The sequence below is a fragment of the Ascoidea rubescens genome (genome assembly GCF_001661345.1).
Source record: "Ascoidea rubescens DSM 1968 unplaced genomic scaffold ASCRUscaffold_1, whole genome shotgun sequence".
Lineage (NCBI taxonomy): Eukaryota > Fungi > Ascomycota > Saccharomycetes > Ascoideales > Ascoideaceae > Ascoidea > Ascoidea rubescens.
Window position 1 is genome coordinate 2,823,130 of NW_017962913.1, and position 16,149 is coordinate 2,839,278.

The 16,149-nt window shown below is 30.7% G+C and overlaps 6 protein-coding genes across 6 annotated transcripts; 2 read left to right on the plus strand and 4 right to left on the minus strand.

Moving 5' to 3' along the window:
* Positions 1 to 1,853: 1,853 nt before the first annotated feature.
* Positions 1,854 to 4,361, plus strand: ASCRUDRAFT_6197 (uncharacterized protein; the record flags this gene model as incomplete). Its single annotated transcript, XM_020191295.1, has 1 exon — positions 1,854 to 4,361. One exon carries the CDS (start codon positions 1,854 to 1,856, stop codon positions 4,359 to 4,361), a length of 2,508 nt encoding a protein of 835 aa, XP_020050671.1.
* Positions 4,362 to 4,540: 179 nt separating this feature from the next.
* On the minus strand, positions 4,541 to 6,089 carry ASCRUDRAFT_104764 (uncharacterized protein). The gene has a single exon (XM_020188602.1). The coding sequence runs from the start codon at positions 5,862 to 5,864 to the stop codon at positions 4,719 to 4,721; it is 1,146 nt and encodes a 381-aa protein (XP_020050672.1). The 5' UTR covers positions 5,865 to 6,089; the 3' UTR covers positions 4,541 to 4,718.
* On the minus strand, positions 6,075 to 7,613 carry CTA1 (catalase A; the record flags this gene model as incomplete). Its single annotated transcript, XM_020190108.1, has 1 exon — positions 6,075 to 7,613. One exon carries the CDS (start codon positions 7,611 to 7,613, stop codon positions 6,075 to 6,077), a length of 1,539 nt encoding a protein of 512 aa, XP_020050673.1.
* Positions 7,614 to 8,635: 1,022 nt separating this feature from the next.
* On the minus strand, positions 8,636 to 9,385 carry RCF3 (Rcf3p). Its single transcript, XM_020192513.1, has one exon. It carries the CDS (start codon positions 9,203 to 9,205, stop codon positions 8,822 to 8,824), a length of 384 nt encoding a protein of 127 aa, XP_020050674.1. The 5' UTR covers positions 9,206 to 9,385; the 3' UTR covers positions 8,636 to 8,821.
* A 600-nt stretch (positions 9,386 to 9,985) lies between these two features.
* Positions 9,986 to 11,855, plus strand: ASCRUDRAFT_74008 (uncharacterized protein). Its single transcript, XM_020192514.1, has one exon. It carries the CDS (start codon positions 10,030 to 10,032, stop codon positions 11,560 to 11,562), a length of 1,533 nt encoding a protein of 510 aa, XP_020050675.1. The 5' UTR covers positions 9,986 to 10,029; the 3' UTR covers positions 11,563 to 11,855.
* Positions 11,856 to 13,660: 1,805 nt separating this feature from the next.
* ASCRUDRAFT_25662 (cytochrome b5-like heme/steroid binding domain-containing protein) lies at positions 13,661 to 13,888 on the minus strand (the record flags this gene model as incomplete). Its single annotated transcript, XM_020189902.1, has 1 exon — positions 13,661 to 13,888. A coding segment is annotated over one exon (228 nt), but the record flags the coding sequence as incomplete, so codon positions are not given.
* Between the last annotated feature and the right edge of the window lie 2,261 nt (positions 13,889 to 16,149).

The window sequence follows — 16,149 nt, forward strand, 5'->3', positions numbered from 1 at the left end:
TTTCTAACAAGGTTGGTTCGTGTATTAATTAAAGCTTCATCATCTGACTCTTTATCAATTTTATCATTGTTAGATAGATCTTGATGGTCTTTATCTAAATCATTATCTTCCACAAAACTTTCAAATTCACTATTTTCTTCATCAGTTTCAAGTTCGGCTAAAGCTAATTCTTCCTCATCTGACTCCTCTTCTACTCCATAAATATTACCGTCATTATTGAGATCTTCCTCATCTTCATCTTCATTTTCGTCAATTTTATTTAAAATTTGATTTTTATATAAAAGATCTCTTTGTTTTTGTTCTTCTTTTTCTCTTTTTCTAATTCTTCTATTTCTTTCAAGCTCCTTTTCTAATAAATCTTCTACTTTGGAAGTTTCATCATCTACATCATTTTCAATATTTTCAATTGCAATTTGATTTAATTTTTTGGCCTGGATTACTTGACTAACATGTTTTTGTTTTAAAGAAGAAAGAGCTTCACGTTGTTTTTGTCTTTGAGAATAATTTTCAGTTAATAACACACTTTTTTTCAAAACAGAATTGGGAGAATTTTTTTGATTTTTCTTTAAATATTTTGCTTTAATAGCTAAAATGAAACCTTTATCTTTGATGGGAATCTTTTCAAATTCATCATCGGAATCAGAATCAGAATCAGAACCAGAACTGGAGTCATCAAGATTTATCATGTTATTTGGATTAGACTGTTTTAATTTATTTTTATATATTGAAAATGGGGTATTTTTATCTTGTTCTTTTTGGTTGCTTAAAATTTGAGAATCTAAAGTGTTATTTTTTAGTGTATCGGGTATATTATTTTTCGCTTCACTGTCAGATGGTTCTTCGTCAGACAAGTCAATATCAATTACTTTCTTAGTTACTGGAGTTGTTGGAGCTTTTGCAGTTTTCTTAACAGGAGATACAAATTTTCCATTGACAAATCCTAGTTTGGCTAGTAACTGCTCTTTAGTAAATGCTCTATTTGATATTGGTTTAAAATTCAAGTCTCTTTTTAAATTGATTTCCTGAATAGTTCTTGCAAGTAATTTTTCATCGGTAGCATCCTTCTTGGTTTTCTCTTTTCTTTTCAAACTTTCATTATTATTCAAAGTGTCTTCTCCCAACAATTCTAATATGGTTTTATCCGAAGGGAAAGTGGTGGAATTGTCTACGTCTGGCTTATCAATTTCATTAACCACAGTATTGTTATCACTAAAGATATCATTATTGAGTTTGATATTGTTGCTCTTCGCATACTGTTTTCCTAGTGTTGACAGTTCATTTTGATCATCATCATCACCAATAAACTCATCTATTTCATTGAAAAGATCATCTAGACTCGTTGATTTTTCCGAAACATTGGCTGTAACAGGTGCTGTTAAGATCTCCTTCGTGATTTCAGTTGGACTTTCATCATCATTTGCATTTATTGTATCAATATTAGGAATACCAGTCTCATCCACCTGAGTTACTTGAGCATCAATCAGTTGAGGGTCATGTTGAATTTTCAGTAGTTGGGTATCGGTGTTGTGGCTGATAATTTGAGTTGGATCAAGATTAATTTTGGAATTGGAATTGAATATGATAGAGTTCAATGAAGAAAGAATAGAGCTCGAAGCATGAACAATCTGAGACTCCATTATCACGACAACCTTCTACTGCTGGTTCTTCGTTTTTATGTTTCTCTTCTTCCTCTTCCTCTTCTTGTTTTATAAACAAACGCGAAACTTTAATAGAAAAATACTCTGGAGCCAGTTTTGTGGGTTGATTCCGCTTTGGGACGTCTGTGAAAAAAGTGGATAAAGAAAAAAGAAGAAGTGTTTTTATTGGATGAGAGGCGTTTGCGCGAGATTAACATGAAAGGACTACGAACTGGTTCTTTTGCTCGCACTAAGGTATGTTACAAGCTCCAGCAGAATAAGAGTTCTTCTTTGACTCTTGGTGGCTTCAGACTGAGGCTCAGACCCTATGCACACATCTTTAGAAGCTATTCTTCCTCCCTTCAATCTAAGCAGCCTCAGAATACACCAATCCCATCAACAGACTCGAGAAAGACCAGTTCAGAATTGTTCGATCTCTGGTCGCCTCTTCTATTGAAGTCCCTTGATAGTCTATTGATTGATGATTTGCTTTCGATTAGGAAATCAAACTCAATTATTATTAGTGATATAAATGGATTTTTAGCTAAATTGAATCAAAATTTGAAACTTTTGAAACAAATCGAAAATTTGGACATAACTAGCAATTCCATCGATGGGAAGCATAATCTTTTAATCATTTATGAGAAATTATTTTTCATTCTACGATTAATATCCTCTATTTATTCATCAATTGACAGCTCCACTAAAAGTCAAATTCAAAATAACTCTCAAAGCACAAATTATAATCTCATCAATTTGATTGTTTTAAATTACGCAGAAAAATCCATAAATTTTTACTTAAAGCATCATTCATTAGATAAGGATAACCACAATCAATATTTAACCTCGTTGCATTCGATATTATCAATTTCAACAGATTTGATTTCAAACTCAAATTCATTTATAAATGTTTCTATTTTGCAAAACCATTTAAATACTATAATAGAAAATTTAGCCTCAATGCAAAATGTTTCCAATAATTTCGATTTTCTTGTTTTGAATTTTGAAAAATTAAGGATTTCTTTATTATGTGATTATTATAAAAATTTAAACCAATACAATTTATTAATTAACCATTTCTGGCATTCATATAATTATTTAAACTCAAACTATTCTAATTTGTTAAGCAATGACACTTTTTACATTTTAAATTCAATATTGAAATTAAATCAAATTATTGACTATTCATTGATTAAAAATGACTCTCTGACTGTTTTACAGCTTTTAAATTTATTACATTCAAAAAATTCATTAAACGATTACTCTTCAATGCACCAATATTCATTAATCAAAATCTTAAATTATTCTTTAATTTATGATTATTATCAAATTTTGAAATTTCTTATTATTCACGATTTCAAATTAATTCAATCTCAAAATAAAGAAATTTTAACAAAAATGTTATTATTATTGGCTAAAAATAACGATTCAATTTTACTTCAAAAGATCTCTGAATTAATTCCAAAGGAAAAACTGAAAAAAAATTTAAAAGATTTGAATTTTTCAAAATTTTATAACATTTCCTATTATTTACAAGCGAATTTATCCTTTTCTTCATTTATTGATCCAAATTTTTTTATTACCAATTCATTTATAACTAACGAAAATAAAACTTCAGTTTTTACAATTGAAGATTTTAACCCAACTGATAGTATGCATTTTAAATCATTGATTTATGATAATATTTTAAATTTAAAACAAAATTTTCAAAAAATTGATGAATTAATTCAAAGTGGTCAAACTATAAATTCTAATGATATTGAATTTCTAAATATCTATTACAACTTAACGTCAAAAAGAATTGACAATAGAATAATGATTACTGATTATGATAATGATCTAAACTATGTTCTTAACTCACAAATCAAGGACATCATTAAACAAAATAGTTTAAAAAATAAAATAAAAACTGGTATAAAAGACTTTAAATACAACGGGCCTAGTTCAAAATCTGAATTGGAAGCATTTAGAAGACCCAGAGTTTATAATGAGTTTTATACTCAATATATAATCAATGAAATATTGCCTCTGTTGAATACTAAGCATGCCAAATTTCTATTTCTTTATAATTTATTGCAATCTTGTGTTGTATCTAGTAGTTTCAATCAAGTTTTAACGTGTTGGTATTTAAACATTCCTCATAATGAACAGATTTTTGGTAACAAAGATAATTTATCGTCATATATTAGTCTAATTCTAAAATCCATGGGAAAGGAAATTGAATATTATTGGAATGATTTGCTTATAAGCAATGAATTTTTCAAACTAATTAAAAAAAGAAACCAGAAAAGTAATGGGGGTAAAGTTGAAATAGCTATTTACTATAAATTGATCAATTTTTCGATTTCTGTTTTCCAGAATTCAATGAAAGTAGATGAAAAGGGAGACTCTGATAAAGCTGATGTATCATTTAGAAGCATATTGTTTTACTTGACCAGTTATTTTGAAGATTATTGTTATAATGATGAAAATCGTTCAATTGATTTAAAAATCAAGTATCTTATTAATAAACTACATGCGTTTTTGTTAAAAAATCGAAATCTGGTAATTTTTGTTGACATTTTGAGAACTTTGGTTAGAGATAATCAAAGAGTTCATGAAAAAAGTTTAGATAAAAACAAATTTCCATCATATGAATTGAGATCAATATGTCTGAATGAGAAAGCTGATTTTGATCTTTTAGATAAAATAATAATCATTAATGAAGATATTATCGATGAATGAAAATTTGTTGTTTAAATTTTGGAATATATCAAAAATGGGTTGTTTTTTTGTTATTGCGATTCCATTAATGAACTATGGTAAAATATTGTACTTGCTCCTCTTAAGGAGAATTATATGGTGTATATAATTGAATTTATTACTTAAAACCTCAAAGGAAAAACGAACTGTATAAAGTCTAACTATCAGCTAGTAAACCCAAAAGAAAACATATAAAGAAGCACTAAATAAAAAGTAAAAAAAAATAAGCATAACCAAAATCATTTAAAACAAAAAAAAAGAGAACAAGAGAGGGAGAGATCATTATATTAAAATGGATTGGAAAGAAAAAAAGACAAATTTAAAGAGAAGATAAAAAATTTAGAATTCTATTTCTCTTTTCTTAGATGGGATTTTTGCTTTTTTTTTTTTGAATAAGAAAGTGTTTTTGAATATATTAATAAAAGATTTGGGAGATAACAAAAATATGAATTCAATCAATTCGATTGCCACTTCGCTCAGCAATTTGCTAAGTTCATCTTGTTCTTCTTTATCTTGTTTTTGTTCTTGCTCTTGTTCTTCTCCTTCTCCTTCTTTATACTCTTCACTTGTTCGATTGTTGATTTGATTGTTATTATTTATCTGAGTGTGACTATGATTATTTTGATTTCTGATATAATCGATATTACGTTGAGTTAAAGAATTTAAATCGTTTCTGTTGTTTGTATTAATATTTGAATTCCAAACTAATTCAAAATCATTATCATTACTATTATCATTATCGGTATCGTTATTTATTAATCTTATTTCGGATCGATCTTGATTCATTGAGTTTCTTTTAATTTTAATCAATTCAACCAATTTTATAATTTTAGTTATTAGGACCTTAAATCTGATAATTATAATAAAATGGTTAACAAATTTGAAAAAAGAGTTTAATTTTTGTCTTTTTTTCTTGTTTTTAAAGAGAAATTCGAATATATAACAGAAAAATTCCAAGATATTTAATATAGTCTCTTCAAATTCATAATCCTTTAACTTCAAAATACTGTATAGTCTTAAAACAATATTTCTTATAGTAAACTGTTTTCTTAGTAGGGTATAATAGAACATCAAGCTGTGAGCAGCAGGTAATTTCGTCACTGGGATTGAATCATTGGTAAGTTCATTGTCATTAAAGCGAGGATTGCAGCCGTTGTTCATGCTGTTGAGAGTGGAATTGTTGGAAGAGCTAAAGCTGTCACTGACATTAGTGATTGAACTGGATCTGGATAAAGAGAGGTTTGAAGCTGATAGCAGGTCCATTTTGAACTTGGGGGTGTCCTTGAACTGTTGAGAATAGTCGTCGAAACCAGTAAGCTCGCTTAACCAATTCATATCGCCTGTTACAGTAAGTGTTGAAATTCGCAGACTCACAAGCTTGTGGTGGAAGAGAAGGAGAAGCGTTGTTTTCCCCAGCATCAACTGCCCAAAAATGGATAAGTGGTGAAGAAAGAGAAACATGATACCAGAGAGATGGAGCACCATCCTTGCATGTGATTATTGGGCGCCAGCGAGAGGGGTATTCTTAAACGCATAATGCCGCTTTGGGAACACAACGCGTAGTGCTGATTTAGGGAGAGAGGCGCATACTGCTGGTTTGGGGAACAGTGGTTTGTATTAGTGCTGTGGAGGAATTATGTAAATGCTATAAAAAAGAATATTAAGGAACATTAAACAAGAGCAGAGAGGTGATACTTACAATTTGTTGGAGTATGGACACTTACCAGTACGAGGGGACAACTCGAGCATCTCCTTCTTGATTTCATTGGCAAGATTTTCGTCGACTTTAGCAAACATCCTAATCACCTTATCTTGGATATCACGTCTGGCGCTTGAGACATGTGTAGCAACATTGTGGGCCAAAGCCTTTTGTTGGCCAGGTTGTTTTGATAGGATTTTTTGATACAAAATTCTTGGTTGAACATAGTCAATGTCACCAACAACATCCCAATGAAATGGCAAGGCAGGGCCAGACCAGACTTCCTGGTGTTGTTGATGTTTGACATCGCTTCTGAAGGCAACTGGCATATCGCTGGCTAAATAATTGGGCATTGAGCCATAGTTTCCATTAACTTGCATAGCACCATCACGAAGAGTTGGATTGATGCCTCTTGAAGCATATGGGCAATTGACAGGAATTTGATTGTAATTGACACCCAATCTATGACGTTGAGTATCAGGATATGAAAATAATCTGGATTGCAAAACAGGATCAGCAGAAGGTTCCTGGTATGGAACAGTGTGAGATGGGGAGAAAGCAACTTGCTCTACTTCTGCAAAATAGTTTTCTGGGTTTTTATTGAGAACCAATTTACCAACTCTACGTAGTGGGAATTCTTTGTGGGACCAGACTTTAGTTAGGTCAAAGACAGAAAAAGGCAAAGTTTTGCTTTGTTTTTCGGTCATATATTGGATATAAACAGTCCATGATGGGAAGTTTTCCTTTTCAATTTCATTAAATAAATCTTCTTGAGCAAAATCTGGATTAGTACCGCCTAATTCTGATGCTTGTTCGTTATTGAGATTTTTAATTCCTTGGTCGTTGATTAAATGAACTTGAACATAATACCAATCGCCATTTTTATTTGACCATTTGTAGGAATGACCAGAGTAACCATTCATGTTACGGTAAGAAGCAGGAGTGCCACGATCAGAAAAAAGGATACAAACTTGGTGAATAGCTTCTTGATTGCTGGTTAAATAATCCCAAAACATAGTAGCATCTTTTAGGTTGGTTTGAGGGTTTCTCTTTTGAGTGTGAATGAAATGAGGAAATTTACTTGGGTTTCTGATAAAGAAAACTGGAGTGTTGTTATAAACCCAATCTAAATTACCTTCTTCAGTATAAAATTTGGTGGAAAAGCCTCTTGGGTCTCTTGCACTATCAGCAGAACCCTTTTCACCACCAACGGTTGAAAATCTAGTAAAAGTCTTTGTTTTCTTACCAACTTTATTAAACATTGCTGAACCACAGATATCAGTTATATCATCAGTTACTTCAAAGTAACCATAAGCACCGGAGCCCTTAGCGTGGACAACTCTTTCAGGAATTCTTTCTCTATCAAAGTGAGCTAAACTGTCGATTAAAGTGAAATCTTGCAATAATAAAGGGCCGAATTTACCCACTCTTTGAGTTGCAAAAGCATCAGCAAGTGGGGCACCCTGAGATGTTGAATAAATAGGAGCATTGTTATTGTTATTGTTATTGTTATTATTATTATTATTATAAGCCATTGTTTATCTAGGTTAAATAAGATCAAATGAGAAGTAATTAGATGGGATAATATGATATAATAATATATGAACCTTGGAAAAAATTAAACGAATTTTAAAAAAAGGTCTAAAGTTGATTAGTAGCAGTCTCCGGAAATAAAGAGCAAAGTGGAGGTATATATACAGTCTAAGAGGAAAATAAGGAATTGGGTAGAAAAAAAAGAAGAGAAATAAAAAGCAAAACTCTAATGGAGGATATAAAAAAAAAGCATCTGAAAAATGAAATCAGCGGGGAGAAATAATTTTTTTTATGATAAAAAAATAAGTTAAAATAAGCAAATTGAAAACATGCAGAAAAAGTATAAAAAAAGAGCAAAATAATTGTGAAATAAAAGCGGTATAAGTGTGAAAACAATGATCCAGAACAAGTTTTGATAACAAACAATGTTTTGGAGGGAGTTGTTTGGGCAATTAGCTCAATTCAGGACCTTAGTAATAGCAAGGACATAGTTTTTGCGAGCAAGTTTCCATTTGGACAGAGGAAGAGAAGAAGCAATGAATGTTTCTTTTAACAGGCGATTCAAATGATGGTTTGATATTGATTTGCTCCTGTTTTGATAGCGTTTTGATAGTGATTTGATCAATCGGTTGTTGAAGCAAGAATCTGGGAATTGGCCAATCACAACAACGGAATTACAAATGGTGTCTGCTTGCTGAACGGACTTCCCGATAAAGCAGGTTGGTGCGAGGGAGATTGCGCCTGCCCCAAAAAGAAAAGTTATCCAAAGAGCCAAAGGAGCAAGACGCTGCTTAGAGAGGTTTTAAAGAGATGTTGGTGAGGGCTAAAGCTAGGGCTAAAGCTATGGCTTGAGCCATGGCTTCCAAGAGCAGAAAGCAGAGTGATCCAAGGTTGAGGATGCTGGTGCACCAGAAGCAGCAGCTGGAGTACTCCGGTTCTCCAGGGTGTCCCACACTGTCCTCCCAATCTACTTTACAGTTGAAATAACCGGCAAAGCGAAACAGCAAGCAAAACAATACACAAAGGGTAAATCCGATCAATCAACAATTTGAGACGAGTGTTTATTGGAATATACATTTAGAATTATACATTTAGAATCTACGAAAAACCTACAAAGAACTTATGAGTAATCTATTTAGTATCTATTTAGGGCTATATGGATTGATGAGGAATATGAATTTGTTGAAGATACGTCATATGGAAATATGAATTATTTTTCGAGATTTTCGACTAGCTTGATCAGCTCCAATTGCGAAACAGTTAATACAGTTTTATCGTTGTAATCGATAAAAATACCATTCTCAGCAGCGTCATTTAGCAACTTTCTCTTTTTTTCCTGTTGCTCCAAAAGCATTCTATCACTAAAGACAACTAGATGCCTATCAGCCCAAAACACTGCACCCATTGACACCCAGCTAACATGCCAAAAACACTTGATGGGTATTCTGAGATTTTTCCAGGTTGGCCACATGTATCTGAGCATCACTGAGCCTGTAAGGCCTATAAGGCCTCCTTTGATGGCGCCGGTGAATGAGGTAAGAAGAAGTTCTTTTGACAACGTCTTGGTGTTCTCTGATTCTCTAGATCTTGCCATTTTTCATGCCTGGTCCAACCTCCAACAGTTCTTTCCTGGCAGCAGAACAGTAACTACAATAGCCAAAAGTTGTCTTTCTTTGCTCTGGTCTTCGTTCTGGTCTTCGCTCTTCACCCATCTTCCTCAAGTGTATTCCCAGATAAAAGTCGAATCCCGAGCTCAGATCCCACCCCGAGTCACGTGCGGCTCTGGGACAACGGGTGTTATATTTAGCCCATCCAGGCCCTGAGCGATTTACACAAACACCAAGCGCACCTCACACAGCTGCTTGGGAGCAGGATCAGGAAGCACGAAGATTGGCTTGGTTCAAAAAGCAACTTTTGCCTGTGTATATATATCCCACGTCTCCCTATTTCATTTCGTTTCATCTTTTGTCTTTCAATGGTCAACAAGAAAAGCATTGACAGGAATCAACAATGTCTAACAATTTTAGTTCCAAAACTTCAGTTACTAATTCTGTGTTTTATTTGCAGCACAATGTTTTGACCGTCAAGAAGTTGATGAGATTGATCTTACCAATCAATGACTTTAATTCGCCATATTTCACAAACAACATACCATCAAAGAATGCGAGGCCCATTGAAAAATTGGTAAAAAGATTAAATAACTGGAAAAAATTGATTGGTTTTTTGGTCAATTATTTCACTCAAATTTCCTACAATTTTAAAACCTTGGCTAGCTTTAATAATAACTTGACTCAAGGTGTATTAAATAATCGTAAAAGTGACGATGATGAGGATAACGAAAATACTTTTAATTACAATTATAGTGATGCAGATAATTATAACAATAATAATAACAATAACGATAACATTTCTATAAATATGTTTAATAATGACACAGATATCTCTCTTAATAATATTAAAAAAAATTACTTTTCCAATGGCATTAACAAATTGAACAAAAATTTGAACAACTACCATAAAAATCAAAGCAAAATTTATCACGAGAATTATAAAACAATCTCCAAAATTTTAATTCCAAACTTGAATAATTTGAATGAGATTATTTCCATGAAAATTAAAGAAATTAAAATTTTATCAAATGATTTTGCTAATCACAATATCAACAGGGAAATTGCTTTAACTGGACAAAGATTGACTGATTATTTATCCTCGATATTTGAATTGAAAACCAACAAAATCATTCTTAAAAACAATAAAAACAATAACAGTAATGATAAAACTTCTTTATCAACTGGACATCAGAAATCCGTATCTTCAACATCATTGAAATCATTTTCTTCATTGTCTTCTTCCACGGATGAAATTGATAATATTAACATTATTGGTAAGGATCCATATCTTTTAAAATTAAATTTGGATTTGCAATTGAAAAATCAAATTTTAGAAGAAAATTATTTGATTGAAGCATATGAAAACATTCAAAAAAATGGTTCTGAATTGGACCGAATTATTTTTCAAGAGATTCAAGATAATTTGAATTTATATTTAACGTTAATTGAGAATAATAATAATAATAATAATAATAATAATGCTAATGCTAATTCTAATGCTAATGCTAATGCTAATTCTAATGGCGATTTAAGATTTCTAATTGATATTATTAATCAAGATTCATACTGTGAATGGAATGAGTTTATTAACAAAGATGGAAATAAAAACTTCATTTCTAATTTTAATAGACCAAGAAATCTAGGTGATATTTACTACCCATTTAATGACTGTATATTATCCAAATCAATTAAAATGGGGTTTTTGTTGAAAAAATCTAAAGTCTTTAATAAATATAACAAATATTATTATGTTTTAACATTAAACTATTTGCACGAATTTAAGTCAAACAACCTAATTGATGATAATACCCCAATTTACTCACTAAAGTTGAATAATTGTTTTATCTCTGAATTTGACAAAATTTCCAAATTCATCTTGGTTTACAAAAACCCCTTATCAAAGAAGATTCAAAAGATTATTTTCAAAACTGAAGACAAAGTGGAGCTATTCAAATGGTATAACGACTTGAACAAGTTGCTAAGCTTTCCCAGCTCAATTGAAAGAGGATTGTACATTGAGTCCAAATTAGCTGATGTTAGTAAGCACAACGAGATCTCGAACAACGACGCTGATGCAGCTGGCACCGGCAGCGTGGCCCCAATCCAAATCAACGTTTCCCACAGCGACAACGATCCTGTTCCCAGCAGTAGCAACAATAGCTTTGATAACAGCGACGCTGGTCCTGCAACACAACCCTCCTCGCCCTTGTTGGCACCGGCACAAAAGCCCCCTTTGCGATTCTCGTACTCTGCTGGTCGAATTGGCTCTACAACAGCAGGTTTGTCCTTGCAAAACAGCGCTCTGAACTTGAGTGCCGATGATCTCTATCTCAATAAATAGTTGTTTGAAACCGATTGAACACCTGTTGAAGACTTGTTGGATTCCATATATCTGATAACCAATTGATAACTGATTGATTGCTGATTGTTAACAGATCGGGAAATTTAGTCTCAGTCTAAAAGTTATAACGATAGATTAAGAAATCAAATGAGAAATTAATTATGAATTCAAATAAGAATTTAAATTGAAATTATAAGCCATTTTGTTTTCTTTTAGCTTGTTAACTTTTATTCAAAATTATTCACAATTATTCAAAATTGTTAGATTTTATAGAACTTTATAAAAAAATTATGCAAAAATATTAATAATTATAGAAATTTTAGGAAACATATATGCTATTGTAACTGATTAAGGAAATTTTCTTTTCTTTTAAATGATTTGAGAGAGATATCAGCCTATTGTTAGATGACCTTTCAACGAGATCAAATCTGTTGTTAAATAATAGAAATGATTTGAATTCAATACAATTGTATCAAACTTATATAAAAGTGTATATAATTTTACAACTTAATTGAATTTGTGGCCTGTTTAGTGTGGATTTTCAAAATATTGTAATGTATCCACGGAGACGTCATTTGGGATCTTTTACAAAAAATGAGAAAAACAAAATTATAAAATTAGCAAAAGTGTCACAAAAGCATCAAATCTGAATTATTATTTAAATATTAAATATTAAATATTTAAATAATAATTATTTCGCTATGATTAGTTTATTATCTGTTATCTAAGTATCATCTGGCAAGTGGATAATCCAGTAGTTGAAGAGCTAAATAGGCAAGTAAACAAGTCAGCGATAACCTTCTCCTCTATACTGGATGACAAGAGCAAGGAAGTTGGAGAGTGACATCAGAGCCTAGATCCAGTTTTTGTACCTGTTCACTACTTATTGTTGTGTCCTTTTGCTTTATTTTCGTTATTTTCATTATTTTTTATTGTATTGTGTTGCATCGTGTTGGTGTTCTATCGTGGTTTATCCTCACCTACAACACGACCAATGTTGTAGGTGAGGAAAATGGGAATCGAGCAGAGGAAGCAAAAAATTAGTGACAATAAGGAAGTTGTGAGAACTTTAAAGAGGTATATATTGGGCAGGATATGTCTCTAAATCCTTCTTTGATATTGGCGATATGGTTAAAAAAGTGGGAACTCAATTTGAGTGATATATAAACCTAATGTAACACGTCCAATAAATTGGAAATAATTTTATTAATAATTTATTCAGTGCTTTGAAGACTATAGTCAGAAAAATCAGAACTCAAGTATACGAGATAGAGTATTAGCTGGCTTGACTTACCGGTTGAGTCAGTCAGTGTAGAATTGAAGAAAAGAAGACAGGAAAAACCAAAAAAAAGTAAAAAAAGAATATAATAAATTTATTTAGTTGAAACAACGAAAAAGATAAAAACAAAGATAAAAATAAATGAAAATGAAAATGAAAAAAGACCTTTGAAACACCCAAAATATTATCTTGAAAAAAAATAGTAATAATAAAACTAAAAAAAAGATATTAGAATATAGGTTGAACAAAAAAAGATTAAATATACAAAAATGAAAAGTAAATAAAAAAAGAAAAGTAAACTATGATAATAAAATGCTATAGTAAAAATCATGTAAAAATAATATAATAATAATGGTAATAATAGTGATCAATAATAATTCTGAATAAAGATAAATTATAAGAATAAGAATAAAGAAATTATTATATATGTAAATCATTCCATTTTTTATGTTGAATGTAAACAAATAATAAGGCTGATAAAATTGCTACAAGTAATAGTAGTATAGTTGAGAGGTTATCATTTTTTTTACATTTGGATTTTTTTTTCTTGTTATAAGGATAGATATCATTTGAATTTGAGTAATTTAATTTTGGAATTTTTTTCTTAAAACTCGAAAAATTTGGAGGAGAGATAATTTTGAGGGGGTTTTCATAATTTGGGATACAGTTTTGTAGTAAGTTATTGATGTTTCTATTGTTATTAGACTTGATGGATTTATTTGATTTATCGCAGGTGTTTTTTAATGAATCGTTTTTAATGCTCATGGCTAATTGATTTTTAAGATGCTTTTTATTTAATTTGACTTTGTCAAATTCATCCAATTCTCCAATATAAAAGGGCGATAACATTTCTCTTGAATATTCAGAATGTCCAACGTCTTCGAAAAAGGAACTTGCGTCTATTCCTCCACAGTCTAGTAAAACCTCGGGGCCACCTGGATGAGACGAGATAAAACTGGGGGTTATGCTGTACACTTTTCCATATATTATCATCCATAGATCATTGGGAGATGTGTGGTTTGCTATTTCTTCCAAAGTGTATGTTTTAGTTTTATTTTCTTTATCATTATCATTATTATCATTATTATTATTATTATTATTATTATTATTATTATTATTATTATTATTATTATTATTATTATTATTATTATTATTCAGACTTGTCAGATTGAGATTTGTTAGTGTATCATCCTCTTCTTCGTCTTCTTCTTGTATAGTCTGTATTATGTCTTTGTGATTTATCATTATATCTATTTTATATATATGGTTTATGCCTATGTCATTGGGTATATTGTCCATGTTACTTATATTGTTATTGTTGTGTATATTTATATTATCGTTATCTATTGTATCAAGTATTTTATTTTCATCTTCATTTATAGATTGTATTAAATTATTGTTATCGATTATCATTTTATTTCTGTTATTGTTATTATTAATATTAATATTAGTATTAGTATTAGTATTAGTATTATTATTGTTATTATTATTGTTATTATTATTGTTATTGTTAATAGTAGTATTTATATGGCTTTTATTAATGAGATTTATGTTGGTTAAAAAAGATTCACTCAATAATTTTGATGGGTATTTACCCATATTTATTAGATATGAAATCTTAATCCAAACAAAAGAAATGATGGATTATGAAATTATGAAATTGATTATTTTAAATACTTTAAATAATATGAGAAATTTAGAAAATTTAGGAAATTATAAAAATTAAAAATCAAGTATCAAATCCAAAAAAGAAAACAACAAACAAAATAACAAAATAACAGGAAATGGAAACTGAAAGTTAAAACCTTTTATTAAAATTTTATTGAAATCTTAAAAAAATCTTAATAAAATCTTGTTGAATTTTAGATAAATTTAAAAAGTTACAAAGTTATTTTGAAAATGATTAGTGTTGGAGTAAATTTGCTATTTGTTTTTCTTTTGTCTCTTTTCTTAATTTAAATTGTTTGTACTTTGAGTAAATACTTAAATATTTAAATAAAAGAAAAGTATCAGGAAATAGAAAAGTTTGTATGAATCTTAAAAGAAAAAAAATTAAAATTCAATTTCAATCACCAAAAGAAGTACCAAAAGGTATTATGTTAATTTATATTAATTTTCTCTGATTCTCTAATTTCCTCTAATTTTTATAATTTTTATAATTTTTAAGATTTTTTGTAACTTTTTGCAATTTTGTATAGAATTCAATAAATTCTTTAAACTGTTGTTAATTCTTTTTGAATCAGTGTAAATATACAGTTTTAAATTCTGTTGATAAATAATAAAGCCCACCAAGTAAATAGCAAAAGAGTTTTAAGAGTTTAAATATCAAACTCGATGAGAAATAGCAGAAATGAAGAAGAAATGCTTTGAAAAGAGGATCTGGGACAGCGAAAAAAGGACAGAAGAAAAACAAAAGTTTTCAAAAACAGGGGAACATTAAGATGTTTGGATACTAAGATACTCTGAAATTAAGAACTTGGAGAGCGAGATGAAATTGTGAAAATTAGACTGCAGTGTGAATGTGATCTGTACCATCGCTGGTATTATCAACTCTTTCAGTGCTCGGTATTTCTCCAGCCAATTCGCACTGCACAAAATCTTTCGAGACGTCTTCTGCGCGGACAGCGCTTGGTTCTGGAAAGGTCCTTCCGGCAGTCAACAGCGGTTGACGGCATATGTGGGCGTTTGTATGTGTGATACTGCACATAAAGGACGTGCTGCTGCGGACTCAGGGCTTTACACAGGCTTTTGTGAACCCCGGTTCTTGTGCTACTGTGCAAAAGTAGCGCCTGTAAGCACCAATTAGCACCGTCTGACACCAATCAGCACCAATTGGCACGCTTTAGTTTTGCTGGGCTCAAATTAGTTCTTTGCTAAGCGATGCAGGTGCCCTGGCGTCACCGCCTTTTCGAGATGAGAAGCAGAGTTATCTCCCGATCGGCGGGTCTGCTGCTACTAAACAAGAGGAGTTCTACAGGTTTCTTCCCAAATGTCACCAAAACTAGAAATTTCGTGGATATATTTGTTCCTGAATCACCAAGTATACGAATTGAAACAAATAGGGCAGAATTGATAAAACTCTGCATGTATTTTGTTTTGTGTCCTGAAACTCAACAAACAACTTGATGATTTCATTGCTTGTTTGCTTTCACTATTCGGATTTAGATATTTGGTGTTTTAAAATTATTTTTAATAATAATATTAATAATAATAATAACAATAACAATAATAATAATAATAATAATAGTAATAATAACAATAGTAATAATAATAACAATAATAACAAATAGTAATCATACATCAATACA